This window comes from Jaculus jaculus, chromosome 1, assembly GCF_020740685.1.
Source record: "Jaculus jaculus isolate mJacJac1 chromosome 1, mJacJac1.mat.Y.cur, whole genome shotgun sequence".
NCBI classification, from domain to species: domain Eukaryota; kingdom Metazoa; phylum Chordata; class Mammalia; order Rodentia; family Dipodidae; genus Jaculus; species Jaculus jaculus.
This window is the reverse complement of record NC_059102.1, coordinates 132,312,993-132,332,833: the sequence shown is the minus strand read 5'-3', so window position 1 is coordinate 132,332,833 and position 19,841 is coordinate 132,312,993. Positions and strand designations below refer to the sequence as shown.

Here is a 19,841-nt window from a genome sequence, read left to right as displayed (position 1 = left end):
CCCACTTGGCTTTCCTGGTTCTGAGGTCTGGGGCTTCACTGTTCCCCAATGGTTAAAGCCTTTTCTGCTTTGCCCTAAGGGTAGTCTGGGCTACCTGGAATGGCAAGGCAGAGCCGTTTGACTCAGCAGTCATCCTTTGCGCAAACTGTTGTACACAGAAAGTCCCTCTTGTTTGTGGTCACCTGCAAATGAGTCCCAGGGAGGCCCAAGCTAGAGAAAGTGATTAGAGATTAGCCTAGACCAACTTCCTGGTTGTACAGATGAGGAAACTGAGTCCCAGAAAGGCTGAGGTGCTTGCTCAACACTTCACAGTCCAGTGGTGAAATTTTTATAAGCTGTACATCTCCCAAGCAGCCTGCCCAGGCTCAAGTCAGTGCTGGGTGGCCCTGGGTACATTGCTTGCTCTCTCTGAGTCCCTGCCTTCCCATCTGCCCAGTGAGCTGAGAGAACTCTAGCCCAGGGCCTGGAGAAAGCTTGTTGAAACAGCCCTCGTGGTGTTAGAAATAGTGGTTCTGAGTGTTCTCTTACAGTCTGCTGGGAAGCTTCTGTTGAGAGCACTGGTGCACCAGGTCTGTGAAGCATAAGATAAGGAAGGTCTGTGAGTAACCCGGAAGACTGGCCTGGTATGGGACCTCAGTCCCAGATCCTGGAGGAATAGGGAAGGTGAAAGAGGAGAGACCATGCTGCAGGAGGAGACATACTGGTGGAATGAGCTTGAGGCCATTTCCTGCCCTTGTCCAGGGCCAGCCAGGAGCACAGTGGCCTCTAGGCCCCTGGAACAGGCTCTGTGTGCTAAGGACAAGTATCAGCTGGCCAGAGGATTTATGAGACAGTGAGTTACTCTGGCTGTTCTGCCATTGAGACTTCAGGAATACAAGTCTGATTTCTGTACATGGATGTCTGCTCAGGCCTGGGCTTTGGCAGGTACCAAAGGGTCTTGCTGGTGTCTTTGTCCCCACTCCTACATCACCCGTATCCTCTTCCTCCTGTAGTTTCACAGGGTTTCCTTAGGGGCCTTAGTGTGGATATTTTCCCTGGGGGGAGGTGTCATAAACCCAGGCTGGGTTATATGAGACCAGAGGGCTCTGCTATAAGCCAGAGGCAGATAGATGGGCAGACACATTTCTTTCCTCCCCCACACTTTGTCCTGAGAGTCCCAAGTCCTCCATTGCCTTTGTGGCTGCCCAGCCCCTGCTCCTCTCCCAGGCCTGCCTGCTGTCCCATCTTCAGTGCTTCTAAGCTGCCTCCTCCAGCAAGCCCACTCCAATGCTTCCTAAGTGGAATCCTTTAAAAATCATCTCCGAGCACTTTTTCTTTCTTTTGCATTATAAATATTTATTAATCCATGCAGGAAATATTTAGGGAATACCTTCCAGGCTACTGTGGCCTACTCCGGGGCTTTATAGCCCGATGTGGCTGGGAGGTATTACACAAATTCATGTGTAGTTAGAAATGACTGGCCTTGCCTCAGGGCAGGAGGATGCCCAGCCTGAGGGGTGAGCCTGGTGAACCAAGGCCATATGTGAAGGGGATTTGTTTGAGGTAGTCCTTCTGGCTTACAGTCAGAAACTAATGAAAGCAAAATGATGGTGATGATAGCTGCTGATATCCACTGTGTGCCTGGCATGAGCCTGTGGCCGTCCCAGAAGTTCTGTAAGTGGTGACTGTTTCCGTTGCAAAGACAAAAAAAACAGCCATGGACGTTTAGCTACTGGCTTAGACCCCAGTAGTCAGTCCTTGAATGGGGTGTCCTCTGTTATCCTGCCTTTTCATGGGAACAGAGGAGAGATATCACATTTGGCTTGTGGGTTCCTGGAGATGGAAGTATGCCAAATGGGGAATTTGAGGAGTGATTATTATTATTGTTGTTGTCAGTTTGGTTTGTCCAGGTCCAGGTAGTATTTCACTTTAGCCCAGGCTGACCTGGAATTCACTATGTAGTCTCAGGGTGGCCTAGAACTCATGGTGATCCTCCTACCACTGCCTCCCAAGTTCTGGGATTAAAGGCATGTGCCACCATGCCCAGCAAGGAGTGATTATTATTTTTAAAAATATTTTATTTATTTATTTATGAGAGAGAAAGAGAAAGAGAGAATGGGCACGCCATGGCTTCTAGCCTCTGCATACAAACTCCAGACACATATACCCCCTTGTGCATTTGGCTTATGTGGGTCCTGGGGAATCAAACCCTGGTTGTCGGGCTTCACAGGCAAATGCCAAAACTGCTAAGCCATTTTCCAAGTCCCAGGAGTGATTATTTTTTAAGGGCAGAAGGAGAAATGTTTGGAGCAAGGTCTTTCTAGCTCTTGGCAAAGCCATAAGACCCTGGAGCCACAAGTCCAGGGACCTGTAAAGATTAGCTTTCAGGATATGAGACAAGCAAACATTGTGCCCCCAAACGAGGTCTTGTGCAGAGCAGTGTTAAGATATTGGTGGCAGCATCAAACTATTTGTTCTTCCCAGAGCCTTTTTTGAGCTTCTGGGCCATTTTCCCTTTATTTTTTTAAAATTTACTTATTTGAGAGCGACAGAGAGAGAGAGAGGCAGAGAGAGAGAGAGGGGGGGGGGGGAGGGGGGGGAGAGGGGGAGAGAGAGGAGGGGGGGGGAAGAGAGGAAGAGAGAGAGAGAATGGGCACGCCAGGGCCTCCAGCCACTGCAAATGAACTCCAGACGCATGCGCCCCCTTGTGCATCTGGCTAACGTGGGTCCTGGGGAATCGAGCCTCTAACCAGGGTCCTTAGGCTTTACAGGCAAGAGCTTAACTGCTAAGCCATCTCTCCAGCCCCCATTTTCCCTTTTTGCCCTGGTGTGACTAGCATGTATCAGTGCCATTTATGGCTGCCTGCTGACTGCTGAGTACTTGTGTATATCTGTGAGCTCATTTCTGTGTGTGTTCATTTCATTGTGCTATGTGTGTGTTTGCTGATTAATGTGCGTGTGTGTGTGCAGGCATCTGTAGGTGTGGTGATGCTGGGGAGATGTGTGTGCCTTGTTTACACATGCCCTTTCTTGGTGGGCATGTCTTTGTGTGTGCACTTTCATGCACGCCTATCCTGGAACATGTTTCTGGCTTTGTATATTTCCCCATGCAAATGTGTTTGGCTCTGATTTTCTGGCCAGTATTTTTTTTAATCTTTATTTACTTATTTGACAGAGAGAGAAAGAGGGAGAGAGAGATTGAGAGGGAATAGGTACACCAGGGTAGCCAGCCACTGCAGCCGAACTCCAGATGCATGCACCATCTTGTGCATATGGCACATGGATCCTGGGGAATCAAATCTGGGTCCTTTGGCTTTGCAAGTGAGTGTCTTAACCACTAAGCCAGCCCTCTGGCTAGTATTTTTGTTTCATTTGCGATAGGATCTCACTCTGCAGCCCAGACTGGCTTTGAACTTGAGATCCTCCTGCCACTGCCTCCCAAGTGCTAGGATTACAAGAGTGCTGACATTTCCAAACACTAGTGTTTTAAGGTAAAAGTGACCCTTGCACATTCTAGCCTCTTTTGGGGTCTTCATAGCCCATGGATAGCTTCTTCTCTCATGTGGCCTAACTCATGGGCTGCCATCTCAAGAGAGGGTAGTGTGTGAAGGTCTGTTTTATTCAGCAGACCACCAGCATGTGGCCATGGGCATAGGGTGTTCTGTGAGTGGGTGACCATCACAAAGAAACCAATTTAATACTGACTTAAAATGCCTCTTCTCTTTCACCTGTCACCATGCCTGTCATTCTACCATTAGTGAGTTATTCCGTGACTGGGATCCCTTTGATGGTACTTACCCTCCCATGGGAGGGCAGGAGGACTGGCACATCTAAAAGGACATGAAAGCCAGAGCATTCCTTGGTACTTATGCCAAGCCCAGGAGAGCCAGGAGGTCTAGCTGGCCACCGCTCTAACTTTGTTGAATCACCACATGTCAGAGTTGGGACGGGTTTGGTGCTCATGTGCCCCGGCCCGCCCTGTGAAGCCTGGGAACACTGAGGCCCTGCAAAGAGAACGTACAAGCAGCCTAGGAGATTTCTGGAAGTGTGGTGCTAAAGTTGGGAAAAGTCTGGAGACCTAGGCACTCTGCTTGGTTACTCTGAGCAAGTCTGGCTACTCTGTAGGCTTCGGGTGTTTCATTTGTATCATGTGGTCTCTCTTGTCTCTTACCCCATGATACAGGAAAAAAAAAAAAAAAAACAAACTCCCCACTGTGGCCCCTGCCTGTCTGTGTGCCCAGCATCTCTCCTCTCCTGAGGCTGAGATGTGACAATATCTAACTAGGATTTTCTCCTGCCTTTCCTGTTTATTTAGATGTGCTCTTGGCATTTGGACCGATTCCCAGGAAGATATTAAGAGAGATGTCTGTCAAAATAGCCCCCCTTCTTGAAGGATGTCTGTTTGGGTTTGGCCTTTAGAAACCGTCATAGGTAGACCTGGGCCTGGGCCAAGGGAAAACCCGTGAGGTTCTGTCTCCATCCTGAACAATGCCTTGGGATCCCAGGGTGGGCAGCTGAGACAGGTATTCCAGGCCACCTACTCATATGTAGTATTTCAGGGTCAGTGTATAGGAAGTAGGGAAGGGAATGAAGGCAGGTCTGGGTGGAATATCCTGAACTGAAGAGATGCAGGGGGCTAGGAGGAGGAACCTGCCCTCAACTCAGCACCTGTGAGCCCCTTGGGATAGTCTTGCACCCTTAGAGAATATGTGCCTCCCCTTCCACCTGGGGCCAGGTATGGCGGTGCACATTGTTAGTCTTATCACTCAGGAGGCTGAGGTAGGAGAATCTCTGTGAGTTCAAGGCCAGCCTGGGGTTGCAGATTGAGCTCCAGGTCAGCTTGGACTAGAGTGAGACACTGCCTCGGAAAACAACAAAAACAAGACAAAAATAAAGAAATCTCCCCTTTTGTGGGGGCATGTATGTAAGATGATAATCTGAGATTCCAGTTTCATATATAATGGAAGAGATCTATGCTCTATCCAGCCCAGAGACCAGACCTCTCCTAGGTATAGTCCCAGCTCTGCATCTTCAAGCAAGTCTCTTAACCTCTCTGAGCCTCCACTTCCCATTCTGAAAACCAGAAGTATTCTGAAGCTGAAGCCTGTGTCCTCCCGAGGACTCTTAGCAGAGGCACTGGGCTGGCTCCTTCTGGGTGGGGGATGTGCAGTGAGTTTTCACAGACACAGAGAATGGCAAAATAGGAGCTTGCCTGATAACCTGCCATTTATCATCATCATCATCATCACTTGGAATTGATTGAATGGATGAATGAAGAAATCATACATCTGGAATTCTGAAAGGCCTCCGAGCATGACTAGAGAGCCTCCTGGGGAAGGAAGAAGGAGCAGCTGGTCAGATGTGAGGACAGTGAAGAGTGGCTGGAATTGGGGGGCTGTTTGATGACTCATCCTCCCAGCCAGACACTCCTCTGTTCTCCAGTCTGCCCTGGGTCTTGGACAGCAGCATACTGGGGATCCCTGGGGGGGCTATGGTCCAGATGGGATGGCTGTATCCTGCTGGGGGTGGGGGGTAGCCACAGAGGGGACAGAGGCCACACTCATTTCAGGCAAGGGCTGGGGAGCCTTAGTTGAACCCAGCCCTGAGGCACAGCTGCCCCTGGCTGTGTTAATGGAGTCAGAGTGCCCCATGGGGGAGGAGGGAGCAGACCCGTTCCTGTGGACGGCGAGGTTGCTCACTGTGCTTTGCACTCCAGTCCTGCTCCCCTGGATGAAAGCTGTGGCCCCATCCAAGCAGCCTGGGCACTGTGCACACCGGGAGTCTCTGAGGTTGCTTTAGAAGAAAGCGTTTGTTAGAGGAGTTCAAAACTTCCAAACTGGATGTCATTCTGCGGCCGCAGGGTCTTTTTGGAAGCGTGTTCATTCATTTCCCTGTCCCTGCTGCCAGGACCGCTCAGGCTCCTGACACATGGCAGTCACCCATCCGTTGAGACAAAAGGAGGTGGAGCCAGACTCAGAAATAGTGACAATAAAATATGGTTGCTGAGATATTTGCAAGTTTACCAGTGCTATCTATCCTTCCCACTTCTTGTAACATCATCAGTTTGTTTTACAGATGCCAATAGTGAGGCTCAGAGAGAGCCAGTAATGTGTCCACAGGTTGTCTGGATTAAGATTTGAACTCAGAGCCCTCCCTGAATTACTCTCCTCATAATTTGGGCTCTTGGGCCTCTTAGAAATGTAGACACTGCTCGGCCCATAGTGTCCATGACTGTTGTGGTCCCTGCGTCTACTGCATCAGGATCTCAGTAAGGTGGATGAGTGAGAGTTAGACAGTACTGGGTTCTAAGGTCATTGCTATTTTCCTTTTCTTTTTTTCTTTGAAGTAGGGTTCGCTCTAGCTCAGACTAACCTTGAATTCACTATGTAGTCTCAGAGTGGCCTCAAACTCATGGCGATCCACCTATTGCTGCCACTCCAGTACTGAGATTAAAAGTGTGTGCCACTATGCCCAGTTATTGCTGTTTTGAGTGAGTGGGGGCAGCATGCAGTGTCCAAGGAATATCATGTATCTGAGCCTTCTGGGGAAGAGTGGAGAAATGACAAATGTTCCACTCACTCTTCTATAGGTGAGAGGGCTTTTATTTTTTTTTAAAGGACCTATTTATTCTTTTTAACTGTTTGTTTGTTTGTTTTCTGAGGTAGAGTTTTCACTCTAGTCCAGGATGATCTGAATTCACTATGTAGTCTCCGGGTGGCCTTGAACTCTTGGTGCTCCTATCTCTGCCTCCCGAGTGCTGGGATTAAAGAAGTGTGCTACCATGCCCAGCTTAACTGTTTTTTTTTTAATTAAAAAAATATGTTATTTATTTATTTGAGAGAGAGAGAGTTAAGAATGGGCATACCAGAGCCTCCAGCTACTGCAGTTGAATTCCAGATGCATGTGCCACCTTGTGCATCTGGCTTACATGGGTACTGGGGAATCGAACCTGTGTTCTTAGGCTTCACAGGGAAGCACCCTAGCCGCTAAGCCATCTTTCTAGACCAGTATTGTATGCCTTTGTGAGCAGAGAGAGCATGGGCGCTCCAAGGCCTTTTGCCACTGCAAACTCTAGATGCTTGTAAAGCCTGTTGGCCCAGGTTCAGTTCCCCAGTATCCACATAAAACCAGAGACACATAGTGGCGCATGTGTCTGCAGTTTGTTTGCAGTGGCAGGAGGCCTTAGCGTGCTCATATTCATTCATTCTCTCTCTCCAAATAAATAAATTTTAAAAAAGTAAAACTCAGTAATAGGATTAAGCTGTCAATATTCCTATAGGATGCGCTTCACAAATTGTAAAACAGGCCTCCTGGTTCATTGTGCCCTAAGAATGTAACAATTGTGAATTTTTTTTTTTTTTTTCGAGATAGGGTCTCACTCTAGCCCAGGCTGACCTGGAATTCACTATGTAGTCTCAGGATGGCCTTGAACTCTCGGTGTTCCTCCTACCTCTGCCTCCAGAGTGCTGGGATTAAAGGCGTGTGCCACCATGCCCGGCCAATTGTGAAATTTTTATCAGTGCAGAAGATGAAAACCAAGAAAAAATATGAGCCCGCTGGGGACGGGGCTTGCTGAGCTTAACACCTGTGAGGGGACCCATGCTGGTCAAGTGGGGCTGAGCTTGGGCGAGCACAGAGTTTACATGGAGAGGTGTAGGTCCTTGCTTGTGTGCTGTCTCTCAAGACCCTGGAGTTCCCCATTGTCCCGTCAGCAGTAGATCACCTCTTTGGAGGAGGCTTGCTTCTATCATTCCTAATATCAAGAGATTATTTGCTGAGCTGTAGTGGATTTGAATGCCTGGTTAGGTGATACGGGCTGCAGAAGACAGATGCATTTGGACTCCACTACTTGGGAAGGTCCTTGAGTTAAGTGACATTTTTGGTGGGCTTTGGAGAATGCTGGCAGGTGACAACAGGAACAGTTCTATGGGTGGGAGAGGTTGAGGAGGAAGAACAACGTAGAGAGAAAAAGAAGGGAAGAGGGAAAGTTTGGTGAGGGTGAGCAGAACAGGTGCCCTGTGTGTAAAGCTCTTGTGGGGAAAGCTGCGGCATCAAGCAGCCACTGAGGCTAGCTAGTGTCTGCCGGCAAGACGCCTTAACTCCACGGGTGGCTTCTTCATTTGTAGTAAATATTTTTCTGGTATTTTCTGTTTGTGCTAGAGACATGAGATGATTTATACATTCATTTTTTGACCTTGTCCTGTCTAGGAGCTTGGGACACAGCCTGCAGCAAATGTCCACTCATTTCCCCAATTCCCAGGGCTGCCACCCTTTCTTGTGTGATAGTTGAATGTGGCATTTAGATTACAAATAGCACGACCTTCAAAGTAAGTTAACAACCCATTCACTTCTGTCCTTGGAACATCCAGAATTGAGGTAGTGGTGAGTGAATCCCAGCACCCCTGCAGACAGATCCTCCCTCAGGATGGCCCTATCTACCCCTGTCCCCAAGATGCCTGCAGGTTCAGAGCTCAGCAAGACTCAACTGTGGCTCCTTGAGCCCTGCATCGTCCGTTTAGGGGGCTCTGGACCAACCTGCCTGTACTGATGTCCATCTCCTCCCCTGCTCCTCCATTAGTCCAGCAGCTCTTGGGGTGTGGTGGTTTGAGGGGTGGAGCTTTAAATTCTAGCCCCAGTTCTGTGCAGGCCGGTGAGTCCATATGAATGGTCTGAGTGGGTGTTCCAAATCCTGAAGCATCCAGGACTCTCATCAGACCTATTAGCACCTTCGGCTCCTCCCTAAGTGGAGCACTGGGGGGTCCCGGCCACCCAGGTGGTTGTCCTTGCTAGGGTACAAGGGTTTCAGGTTGCGTCCTGATAGCCAGCGACCTCTCCCGCCCGCGTCAGGAGTCTAGGTTGCCCCGGTGCTGCTCGGCTCCGGCTGGCTAGCCCTTTAGAGGAACACGCGCCCGCTTTCAGAGCCTCAGTTTCCCCCTTCGGCCTCTGCGGGGCCTAGAGCACTGACCTGGACGGTGGAGAGAGGAGCTTGTCCGTCTCCGCCCTGGAGGGTGGTGGGCGTGGATCCCTCCAGGTGGGCGGGGGTGTGACCCGGTCGCAGAGGACCGGTGGCGAGGCTGCCCGGAGGTGGGAAGCGGCTGGCGATCCCGGTCCCCGGGGGTCCCCGCCCCTCTGCAGCCCCGCCGCCCCGCCCTCTCGGTGCCTGGGCTGTGGGAGGGGGAAGGAGGGGCTTCGGGCAGCCTCGGCCGCCGTCGGCGCCGCTCGGTTCGGCGTCGCCGTGGCAACAGCGGCTTAGAGGGCGGGGGCGACGTGGCGGGCTGGGCGGGCGGGCGGGCGGCGCGGGGTGGGCTGGGCCGCGCAGCGCGGGCCCGGCCGTCCGCGCTCGGTCGGCGGGCGGGCGGGCGGCGGCGCGGGCCGCGCGAGTTGCTGGGGCCGAGCCCGGCCCGCCCTCGGCCGCTCGGCCTCCCCGCGAGGGCGCTGGTCCCGGGCCGCCGCCGCCGCCGCCGCCGCCGCGCTAACCCCGCCTCTCCTTCCCCCTCTTGTCGCCCCGCGCGCAGGGCTTCCTCAGCCGCCGCCTCAAGGGCTCCATCAAGCGCACCAAGAGCCAGCCCAAGCTGGACCGCAACCACAGCTTCCGCCACATCCTGCCGGGGTTCCGGAGCGCCGCCGCCGCCTCCGCCGCCTCCGCCGCGGACAATGAGAGGTGAGCCCGCCGCCGCCGCCCGGCCTCCCCGCGCCGCCGCCCGGGCTGGGCCCCGAGGGCGCGGGGACAAAGCCCGATCCCCCGGGCTGGGGCGCGCTGCCCCCGGGGAAGGGGGTGTTACTGACCTCCGGGAACTTGTGGGGCCCGGAGGCTTGCACCCTCTCCGCTCCCTCCAGGGTCCGGTGAGGAGGGTGCAGGAGGCCCGGGGCGAGGCAGGGAGGGAAGCGTCCTCTCCAAGAAGTCCCGCGTTGCCTACTAGCCGAGGTGGGCATTGTTTCCCCGGCCGTGCAGTACCCGGAGGTTAAGGACAGAAGTGACTCCTTTTACCCCCAGGAGCTATCCCCTGGATGTCCGGTACAAAAGGCAATTTCGGCTGGGTTTTGCCGAGATTCCCGCAGCGCCCGAGGTGAGGAAGAGGGTGAACATCTGGAGAGGAGGAGCAGGGGGCTGGGCCTCTTAGGGGACACATCTGCTCTAAGTAGGGCACGTGCTTCGCCGGGGGCTGGGGCGAGCAGAGCCAGGCCAGTGTCCCAGGCCTCGGGTTCAGGGGACAGAGCCTGAGAACAGGGGGCGAAAACGAGCCTTACTTCCCTCGCCTCCCACTCTGAGGAGTGTCTCCTACTCCGGTTTCCTTCTGGGCAAGCTGGGAGCAGGTGTGAAAATTCCAGGGGGAGGTGGCTTGTGGGGCAGGGGAGAGGCAGGGAGGAGGCTGTGGAGCCTGCTGAGGACGCACAGGCGGTGTGCAGGCTTCAGCTCGCAAGGGCAAGCCATTCCGTCCATGCGGGGCCCTGGGCGGGCATATCCCTCTGGGGGCCCAGGTTCTCCTCACAGAGCAGTGCCAGCCCCAGGCTCCTTTCCACTTACACACAGGCACAATGATGAATTACTGTGCCAGTTAGAACGCGTCACCGAGGTGAAAGAACCGACAGGCGCCACGAGCCTTTCCGTGTTCAGCCCCAGTGTCTCAGAGGCCCCTGGCATCTGCCTTCTTGGGGGCTGTGTCCCTGCAAGTTGTCACTCTCTGTAGGGGAGACACAGGTAGAATGACAATGTCTCCCCTTCTCCTTGGTTCCAGCACAAGTTAGCTTAAGTCGTGACCAAGGTGGAGTGACTATTTAACTGACACCGAGCATCTTCCCCAGAGTACCCCCCCTCCACATCCCAGCAGAACTGCTAGACCTTGAATTTTCATCATCCCAGAGCAGCTCTCTCCCGTACATCTCCAGCACTGCCTGAAGTGTCTGGTTGCCCCAGCTGCCTAGCCCAGTCTGAGGCAGGACCCCCCAGCCTTTCTCTGATGGCTGTGGTGCCCCAGGGGACCAGGCGTGCCGGCAGAAGATGCAGCCAGGCCAGCGCTCAGTGCTGGGTGCAGCCACTGCGTCTTTGAAAATCTCTTTTCCCATCTTTGTTACTGTCTGAGTGGCAGGCCACCGGGCTTGCTCCTTCCTCCCTCTCCTGGCCCACCACCTCCAGCTCTCTCCCCCTGGAATATGCCCTTCTCCGCGCTTTCCTTGGTGGGGGTCCGGACCCTCTGCACCCACATGTGGGGGCTTGTGTAGGTATCCAGTTTCGTGTGCATGTGGTATTGTCTGGGAGCAGGAGACACAGCAGGCAGTCCAGCCTCTGAGCTGGTCGCGTCTGCCCTCCCGGGAGCAGGTGGCTTGCATGTTATGTTTATCTCCCTCCAGCAGGAAGCCGCCGCCGAGAAGCCGGCAAGCGCTTGCCTGGCAATCCTGGCTGGAGGTCAGGGCATGGCCAAGATGACCTCGTGCAGGTCCTGTGCAGCCTGGTCTCAGGTCAGCCTTGCTACATGATGAGGGGGAGCAGAGTGGAGTGGGAATGAAACTGTATAAGCCCATTTCTGGCTTATCTAGTGTTGAATGATAGTGATTGGAGCCTAATGTCACTGGCAGTGGTGTGCAATTGTCTTTTTAATGTTCTATAAACAAAATCTGGCTTGGTGGCTTCTCTGGAACAGGAGGGGAACCCAGATTTTCCATGGATAGGCAGAAGAGGCTGGGTTGGAAATCCTTGTACCTAGCCTTGAAGCTGAAATAGGGTTTGTCAGGAATGGGGTCTCCTCTTGATTTGTTGCTTTGCTCAGGAATACATTTGCTGGCTAATGCTCTGATGGATAGACAGCTCTGTCTCTGGGGAGTCCCTGGAGTCATCTTATTTGGAGTTGAGTGAATAACACCAACTGGATTGAACCCCTCCCCCCAATTTCATGATCAAAGCTGAGTAGTGGAGAGGTGTGTCCTTACTCATGTGTGTGATTGTACTTACTGTCCAAGGGTGAGTGGAGGGAATGGACTGCCTTTGGCTTGGCTTAGAACCAAGGAGGGATTGGCTGAATCTAGGCTCCATGGGACACCCCCCCCACTGGCTGCCATGACCCTGCCCCCCGGACGGGTGGGGGACAAACAGAGACAGTAGCCTCAGTGACTGGATGAGGACAGGGATTAGAAGGAGATGTAGGCTACGGTTTCTAGGGTTATGTGTATAAGCCCTGTCTCCCTGGCTGTCCCATGTAGATGAACAGTCCAAGGTTCTCTGGATCAGTCCCTTGAGTACAACTGTGGGTGAGTGTGTCTGGTTTACATGGCTGCTGAAGAGGCTTTGTTGCATGCTGTCTGCGTGCTCTGCAAACCGCTGTGTTGAGGAGGTTCTTGCTTGCTGTGGAATTCTATCCAGAGGTTAGAAACCAGTTGGTTGTGTGCCAGGATCATTTTGCTTCTTGGGAAAGGAATCAGCCCCAGGAGTGGGACTGCTGCTGTTTGGTTGTGTGGCTAGGTTTAGGCCAGCTGGGGTTGAGGGACACAGGGCTATAGGACAGGTAGGAGCCTTTGTACTTACTCTGAAAATGGCTTCAGGGAGGTTCCCAGCCAGCGTCCACAGTCCCTGGGCCCCTCAGACACTCATTTCTCCTTTGGAGGCTTGGGCAGTAAGCACCAAGGACAGGTGATCATTTCTCCTGGGCAGCAGAAATGAATGCTGCCCAGAGCGCTTTCCAGGTGAAAGGTGTGCTGGCAAAAGCATTTTCATTGTGCAGCCTGGAAATATTGTAGCTTCCTTCACAGAGCTGTTTAATGTTGGTAAAGTGTATACGATGTCTTGGTTCTGCCTTCCCAGAATCACCATGTTACTGGTTTGTCAATGTTCCTGACAAGCCAGGAGGGGCAGCTGGCAATGTTACAGTTTTCATCCCTTTTTTCTCCCAATACTGTTTCTGGGTGACTCTGGCCCTCCACATGTAGCTGGGAGCATGTCCCCTCTGACTCTTCTGTCTCTGCTTCTGTGGTGACAGTATCCTGTCCATCCCCCACCCCATTCTTGGCATTCGGCCTGGTGCAACGCTTAGCTCTTAAATGCAAGCAGTCAGGTGTGGGTGGGCAGGACTGCTGTGTGTGCAGGTAGAGATACAGGAAATGCGAGTGCTGCTGGAGTTCTGCCTCGGAGTTACTACTAAAAGCATTCCAGGTAGTCAGTGTGGGCCTGGGGAGGGAAAGCACCTGGAAGTTAAGGGTGAGGGTGCTTCAGTGGCCCCTCAGCTGGCCCTGAGTAGGCAGATAGATAGCAATTCTTTTTTTGCGTGGTTTTCCAGGCTGACCTGGAATTCACTATGTAATATCAGGGTAGCCTTGAACTCATGGCGATGCTCCTGCCTCTGGACCACCACACCCGGTGGCAGACGCTGCAGATAGCAATTCTGCCTTCAAAGGGTGAGACAAGAAGGGAAGCTTGGTGAGGGTCAGGAAATGGAAATTAGAGCCCATTCTGCTTCTGGTGCTGTCAGTAAGTGCAGGAGGGCCGGACACCCAGGCCAGGGTTTGTTGCTCTCATTCCTGCTTTGCTGTAGAGAGTGGGTGGGAGGAACCTGGACTTATTCTGCCTTCCTTGGGGACTGATCTACGAAGTGTGACTACAAGATGCTGTTTAGATAAACACTAGGAACTATGAGAATATGTGATCTCTGGTTTTGCAGCCATTCTTGGAGCAAGTCAGTTAAGCTTTAGTAGCCTCGCTTTGCACATCTGTAAAGTGGGCACCATGATGGCAAATATTGTCGGCGACCTTGAGACTGATGCAGCTGTTTAATTGAAAGTGCCTGTTCTGCCCTTTGCTGTTTCTGTAGCAGTTAATGTAGTTTTGCACATTTCTTTCTTTCTTTCTTGTTTTATTTTTCAAGGTAGGGTCTCGCTCTAGCTCAGGCTGACCTGGAATTCACTCTGTTGTCTTAGGGTGCCTTAACTCATGACAATCCTCCTACCTTGGCCTCCCGAGTGTTGGGATTAAAGATGTGTGCCACCATGCCTGGCTCTTGCATGTTTTTTAAATGTTCATAAAATTTCATTTACTAAAAAGCCAGGCATGGTGACATACACCTTTAATGCCAGCACTTGGAAGGCTGAGGTAGGAGGATTTCTGTGAGTTTAGCCTGGCACTATAGAGCAAGTTCCAGGTCTGCGTGGGCTAGAATGAAACTGCCTTATGTGTAGAAGAGGCAAACCTAAAACATGAAGGATGTGTGTGGGGGTTTGTGAATATTGGCAGGAATAAATCACTTTGTCTTGGTGAGCCTCGGTTTTCTCATCTATATGGTGGGAATAAAAATTTATGTCATCCCAAAATTTAAGAGAGAAAATAGATGTTGTCATCTCTAGTAAGGGGAATTGAGCTGTAAAGAGCCATGGATGCCAGAAATAGCCCACCAAGATGACCTTCCTTCCTGTATACACCTGGGAAAGAGAAGGTAGGGTCTAGCCCAGGTTGACCTGGAATTCACTATGCAGTCTCAGGGTGGCCTCAAACTCACAGCAGTACTACCTCAGCCTCCTGACTGATGGGATTAAAGGGGTGTACCACCATGCCTGGTTAAAAATCCATTTTAAAAGTTCATTGTTCCAGCTCATCCTGGGCCATTCTTGTTTTTAATCATTTAGGCATTTAGGTTATATCTTTTACTTTATTAAAAATTATGTGGGGGTATATAAATCCTTGAATTTTCATCTTTGTCTACATCTTAGATTTTCCCATAGGATAATGTCTTAGAAATGGATTACTAAGTCAAAGAATATTAAGTTTGAGGTTTTTGACAAAAAATGCCCATCATCAAAAGCCTTCAGTGATTTGTTCTCCCCTGGTGAGTTTTGAGAGTGCTTACCTGTTCCCTCACATTCTTTAAAAGATTGCATGTCATTGTTAAAATAGTGCCTGTCATTTGATAGGCAGAAAAATGGCATTTCTTTGTTTGCATTAATTTGCTTGTTAGTGAGTGAATATCGCTTTCCTGGGCTGCATGGTCAGTGGTGCTGGGTCTTTGGAGACTTGTTGCTTCCTGTCCTTTGCCTTCAGTTTTCAGCCTGGTCCTTTGCGGGAACTTTGATTGCCCTGTTTGGCCTTCTTACTGAGAGGCCCAGTGTAGGTGGGGCCTACATGTTAGGTGGGATTTTGCCTTCCAAGACCTGATGGGCAATCCATTAATTCCTGGCAAAGAAGGCTTACTGGGCTCTCCCTGCTTTCTTCCTCTCCTTCCTTTCATCTACGTAGGGGAATCAGATTTAATTCTTAATCCAATAATTGTTGTAAGGAGGCTTGTAGTTACACAGCACTTGGAGAAGGCTTCCACCTTTAGGATGGGCAGAAAGTGAAAGGGCTATAAGATCCAGAGAAACTGAGGCTCATGGTCAAAGACATGGAAGTGGGACTCACAGTAGAAGCTAGGCCTTGTTACCAGATTTCCTCTCCTCTGCAGCGCTTTCCTTAGACCCTTCTGAGCACTACTGGGGCAGGGCTGACCAGAGCCATGTACATAATTCTGAGCCTTAGCTCTAGAGAGGGAGGGGAAGCCACAGAACACAACCTGGATGCATAGAAAAGCCAATTTATTTTTGCTTTCTCATTTTTATTGTCCTTTTATACCAGCAGCTCCCTTGTGGACTTTCCAGAGATCTAAGCTGGGCAGTATATTTTGGAATTGTGGAAATTAACTAGTGGGAATGTGCTCAGTCCCAGGCTTGAGGTTTTGAAGGCTGGAGAAGCCTGTATACATGTTTTTTAAACTTTATTTTATTTGTGTGTGTGTGGGGGGAGAGGTGGAGAGAAAGAGGCAGATAGAGAATGGGCATTCCAGGGCCTTCAGCCACTGCAGACAAACTCTGGATGCATGTACCACCTTGTGCATCTGGATTATGTGGGTCCTGGGGAATTGAACCTGGGTCCTTTGAGTTTGTAGGCAAGTGCCTTAACTGCTAAGCCATGTCTTCAGCCCATTTTACGTGTTTTATAAGTATGTATCTGTTCTCATAAAAGGTGTGTGCATGGCATGTAAACGTCCTTGTGTATTCTGGTACATTTAAAAAATTATATTTAGTTGCAAGCAGAGAAAGAGAGAGAGAAGGGAGACAGAATGGGAGTGCCAGAGCATCCAGGCACTGCAAACACTCCAGATGCGTGTGCCACTTTGTGCATCTAGCTTTACATAAGTACTGGGGAATTGAACTCAGGCCATTAGGTTCTGCAGACAAGTGCCTTAACTACTGAGCCATCCCCCCCCAGCTCCATTCCTTTGCATTTTGAATGTGTTAATATATGTGAAACATTTGTAACAGACCAATATGGCATCATCTTCAACTGGACAATACGTAGTAGCTATTTTTGTGGTCGAATAGAGGAAGATGACTAATACTCTAAGTTCTCAGTAAATGTTGATTACCACTGTTGCATGTTTGCTTGATGTGTGTGTGTTCTCTTGTATTTACATATACTCTGCGGTGGTCAGATGTATAATGTGTTTCGGTGATCACATGTGCATATCATTGTGCATGTTTGTTGTTCTGTCTGGACATGCTGACACTGAGCTGGCTGGTTTTGTGAATAAGCTGCCCACTTTCTTGGGAGTATATCTCAGATGGTAACCCTCCAACTTCCATCTCATCTTAAGATACCAAGTAGAGTTCAGGTCCTGGTACCACCCTCAGTGGTGCAATGGGACCTCTTCTACTCTCCCCAAGTATCCCTGTCTATTTCTAGGCCCCATATGTGAGGATATGCAAATCAATTCTTTAATGAATTCCTTTGCAAATTATTATTTGAACAGAAAGTTAATTACCAGGTTCTAATTAATGGCTATTTTATAAGGCTGCAGAAGAAAACCAGAGACCACAGAGAAACAGAAAAGGCAAGAAGGAAAAACATGCAGCCCCTTTCCTATCTTGAAACTAGCCCCATGTAGAGCCTGGGAAGCTCAGTGTCACCAGGTCCCAGCTCCCAGTCCTCTGACCCCCTCAGTGCTGATGTGGAGTGACCTGTGGCCAATGGGTCAAGTGAGGTCACACTTGCACCATCCTTCCTTTAACTTTGGTCATATACTGCCATCTGTTCTCTGTATGTGTGGGCAAGCCATGTTTGCTTCTTCCCATTGATCCTGCCAGCCACCTATCTGAGGAAGGCTCAGAAGAGATCCTTGTGATGTGGGTAACACGGAAGTTTCCTCTCCCGGCCTCATGTACCAACCTTATCATTTCCTTCTGAGCTAGTATTTGAGTTACAAGGATATGTGGCTGTCCACCCTTGTTTACACAGGCCACACCACATGCCACTGTGCATGCCTATGTAAGTCTGTACTGTGGCATTTGGAAAGTAAGTCCCCTGGAAACCGCCAGTTGAGCTCCAGATGTCCCTTTCTGTGCCAGGCAGGTAGTGAGGTAAGGACCCATGAGAGGGCCAAAGAGACCAAGATCCAACTCCCTTGCAAGGGTTCCTGGCGCCATGCCTGGGAATTCCCTGGGCATTCTTCAGGGGAAGGGCATTAAGTGATCCCATGGTTGGAGATCAAGCCCAATTCTGAGGGCATACCAAGATTAAGGACTTCCCTCTTGCCTTTACCTATGCCCACTCAGGATTGTTGCATGTACCTTATAGCACCTTGGTGGGTGACAGGCTAGGAGCACTAACAGTGCTGTGTGTGTACCTAGGTGTTTGGGGATTGCCAGTTAGTAAGTTAGTAACCTGCCAGTGAGTATGTGTTTAGGTTTCCTAAGAATGAGCCAGTGGGAAGCCTCAAGCCTGCTCCTTTGAATTTCCCCCAGAGGTAACCTGGTAGTCTCCTTATACTACCCCCCCTCCCATAGTTCCTGAAGCCAGACTGGAGCAGAGGGCTGTAAGAGTTATAGCCATGACTCTGTTAAAAAAGCCACCTGAGGGCTGGAGAGATGGCTTAGCGGTTAAGCGCTTGCCTGTGAAGCCTAAGGACCCTGGTTCGAGGCTCGGTTCCCCAGGTCCCACGTTAGCCAGATGCACAAGGGGGCGCACGCGTCTGGAGTTCGTTTGCAGAGGCTGGAAGCCCTGGCGCACCCATTCTCTCTCTCCCTCTATCTGTCTTTCTCTCTGTGTCTGTTGCTCTCAAATAAATAAATAAATAAATAATTTTTTAAAAAGCCACCTGAGCCCTGAATTCAGCTTTTCCATCTTTCAGGGCCAGTAATTAGCACCCCCCATTCCACTACCCTGCAGGGTGAGTTACTTCTGAGCATAGCAGTACCCCTAGCCCTCTTTTCTAGTGGCCACCCCCATGGGCACTGGGGATCTTGTGGGGCTCTTTAGCCCCATCCCACCTGGCTTTGGTTATACCCCCCTTGCCTGGTAACCCCTCCTACCTGCCACCCTTTCTTGACTGAGATCTTTCTTGACTAAGCAGGGACCTTGTTTGCAAGCCTAGCATGATTATAAAAGAGCACACTGGACAGGAATATAGATGACTCCAGGATAACATGGACCCTAATGTGATGTGACATTGTTGTGGGGAGTTTTCATACTGAGGGCAGTGAATTGGTGTAGTGTCTCCCTGTGCCCACTTACTAGGGGAAAGTTAATTTCATGCTCTGTCTTTCTGACATTCATAAGCAAAGTGTTGTATCACAGCTGCAGATCGTTAGCACATGAAGGATGCACGAGCTTCAACAATTACTGTTACTGGCTGGGGAGGGGATGGATTCAAAGATTGTCCCCAGCCTCTCTCTTGTAACTTGTTCCCCTTCTTTATTTCAAACCTCTCCAGACTGCATCTGGAAACAGCCTCAGAACATCAGGCTGCAATGGGATCTTCACTCTTGTTATAGATGCCCAGGGAAAGAAAAGGACCTGTTAGAGAAAGTCACCTGATGAAATGCAGGTTCTTGGGCCCTACCACAGACCTACCCAGTTATGCGTTTTGGCTAGGTAATTGTGTTTCCTGAGTTTGAGAACTGTGGTCGGAAATTGAGAACCTCTGCAGAGGGGCAAAAATTGTAATCCAGCTACATGCCATAGGCTTGACTAAGCACTTTCTTTTGCTATATGTATTATTTCTCACAGAGGGTTTCTGTTTCCCATTTCACAGATGCAGAAACTGAAACTTCATGTGAGTGGCCACCTAGGCAGTTCATTTCTTGGCCAGAGCCTAGATTTCTACCCTTGGTTTTAAGGTTGTAAGGCCTTTTAAAAGAAACCTCACCCTCAAACCAGGAGCCCTCTCTGATACTTGTATCAAACTCCAACTTTGAAAAGTATCTTTGTACCTGTACCCTAGGCTTCCCGAGGGTGCTTAGAGCAGACTAGTTGTTGAGACTGTGGATGGCAGGTGAGTGAGCTCAGAGAGAGGGGAAGGGGCAGAGCTGAAGTTGGACCTGGCTTCTATCTTCAGGGTTAGTGCTGAGACCATCTAAGTCACCAGGGCCTGCTCCTCTTGCTGACTCCCTGGTTCTAGGTGGGAAGCTGAGGTGCAGAGATCAAGCAAGTGGCAGTCATGTAATTCAAGACCAGGCCTGTTGAGTCAAAGCCCCCAGACAGGACAACCAGTGTTTCAGAAATGGACAGGGTGCCCTTAGTCCCCATCATGGAAAGGAGATCTTTTAGCACAGCATGGAGGGGTCTGGCTTAGGGGTGAGAGTGGCTGTTTGTGGAGAGGTCAGGCCAGGTAAGGAGGTCAGATACTTGCTGGGATGGTGGATGCAAGAAGTGATATTTGGCCTGTGAGGTAGGAGCATGGAATTCAAACTCCTGGCTGCCTAGTTCCAAGCCCCATCCCCTACAATTCCCATATCACCAGTTGCTGAGGAGTCATCTTCTAGAGCTGGTCCAAGGCCCAATGCTATCAGATGTTTCCCTCTGAACCTCAGATTCCCTGTCTTAGTAAAGCAAAAACAACCTGATATGTCAGGGC

At 50.6% G+C, this 19,841-nt stretch overlaps 1 protein-coding gene across 6 annotated transcripts in view; it reads left to right on the top strand.

Annotated features, from left to right (window-relative positions):
* LOC101606490 (DAB2 interacting protein) overlaps window positions 1-19,841 on the top strand; it is a 191,541-nt gene that overhangs the window by 94,469 nt on the left and 77,231 nt on the right. For 5 of the 6 annotated variants that reach the window (XM_045142021.1, XM_045142004.1, XM_045142008.1 and 2 more), the window contains one exon: window positions 9,495-9,640. In XM_045142021.1, coding sequence (XP_044997956.1) covers window positions 9,495-9,640 — 146 coding nt within the window. Of the gene's footprint in view, window positions 1-9,494; window positions 9,641-11,328; window positions 11,437-19,841 lie in introns of those variants that run through there. The other variant, XM_045142031.1, reaches the window with a different exon arrangement.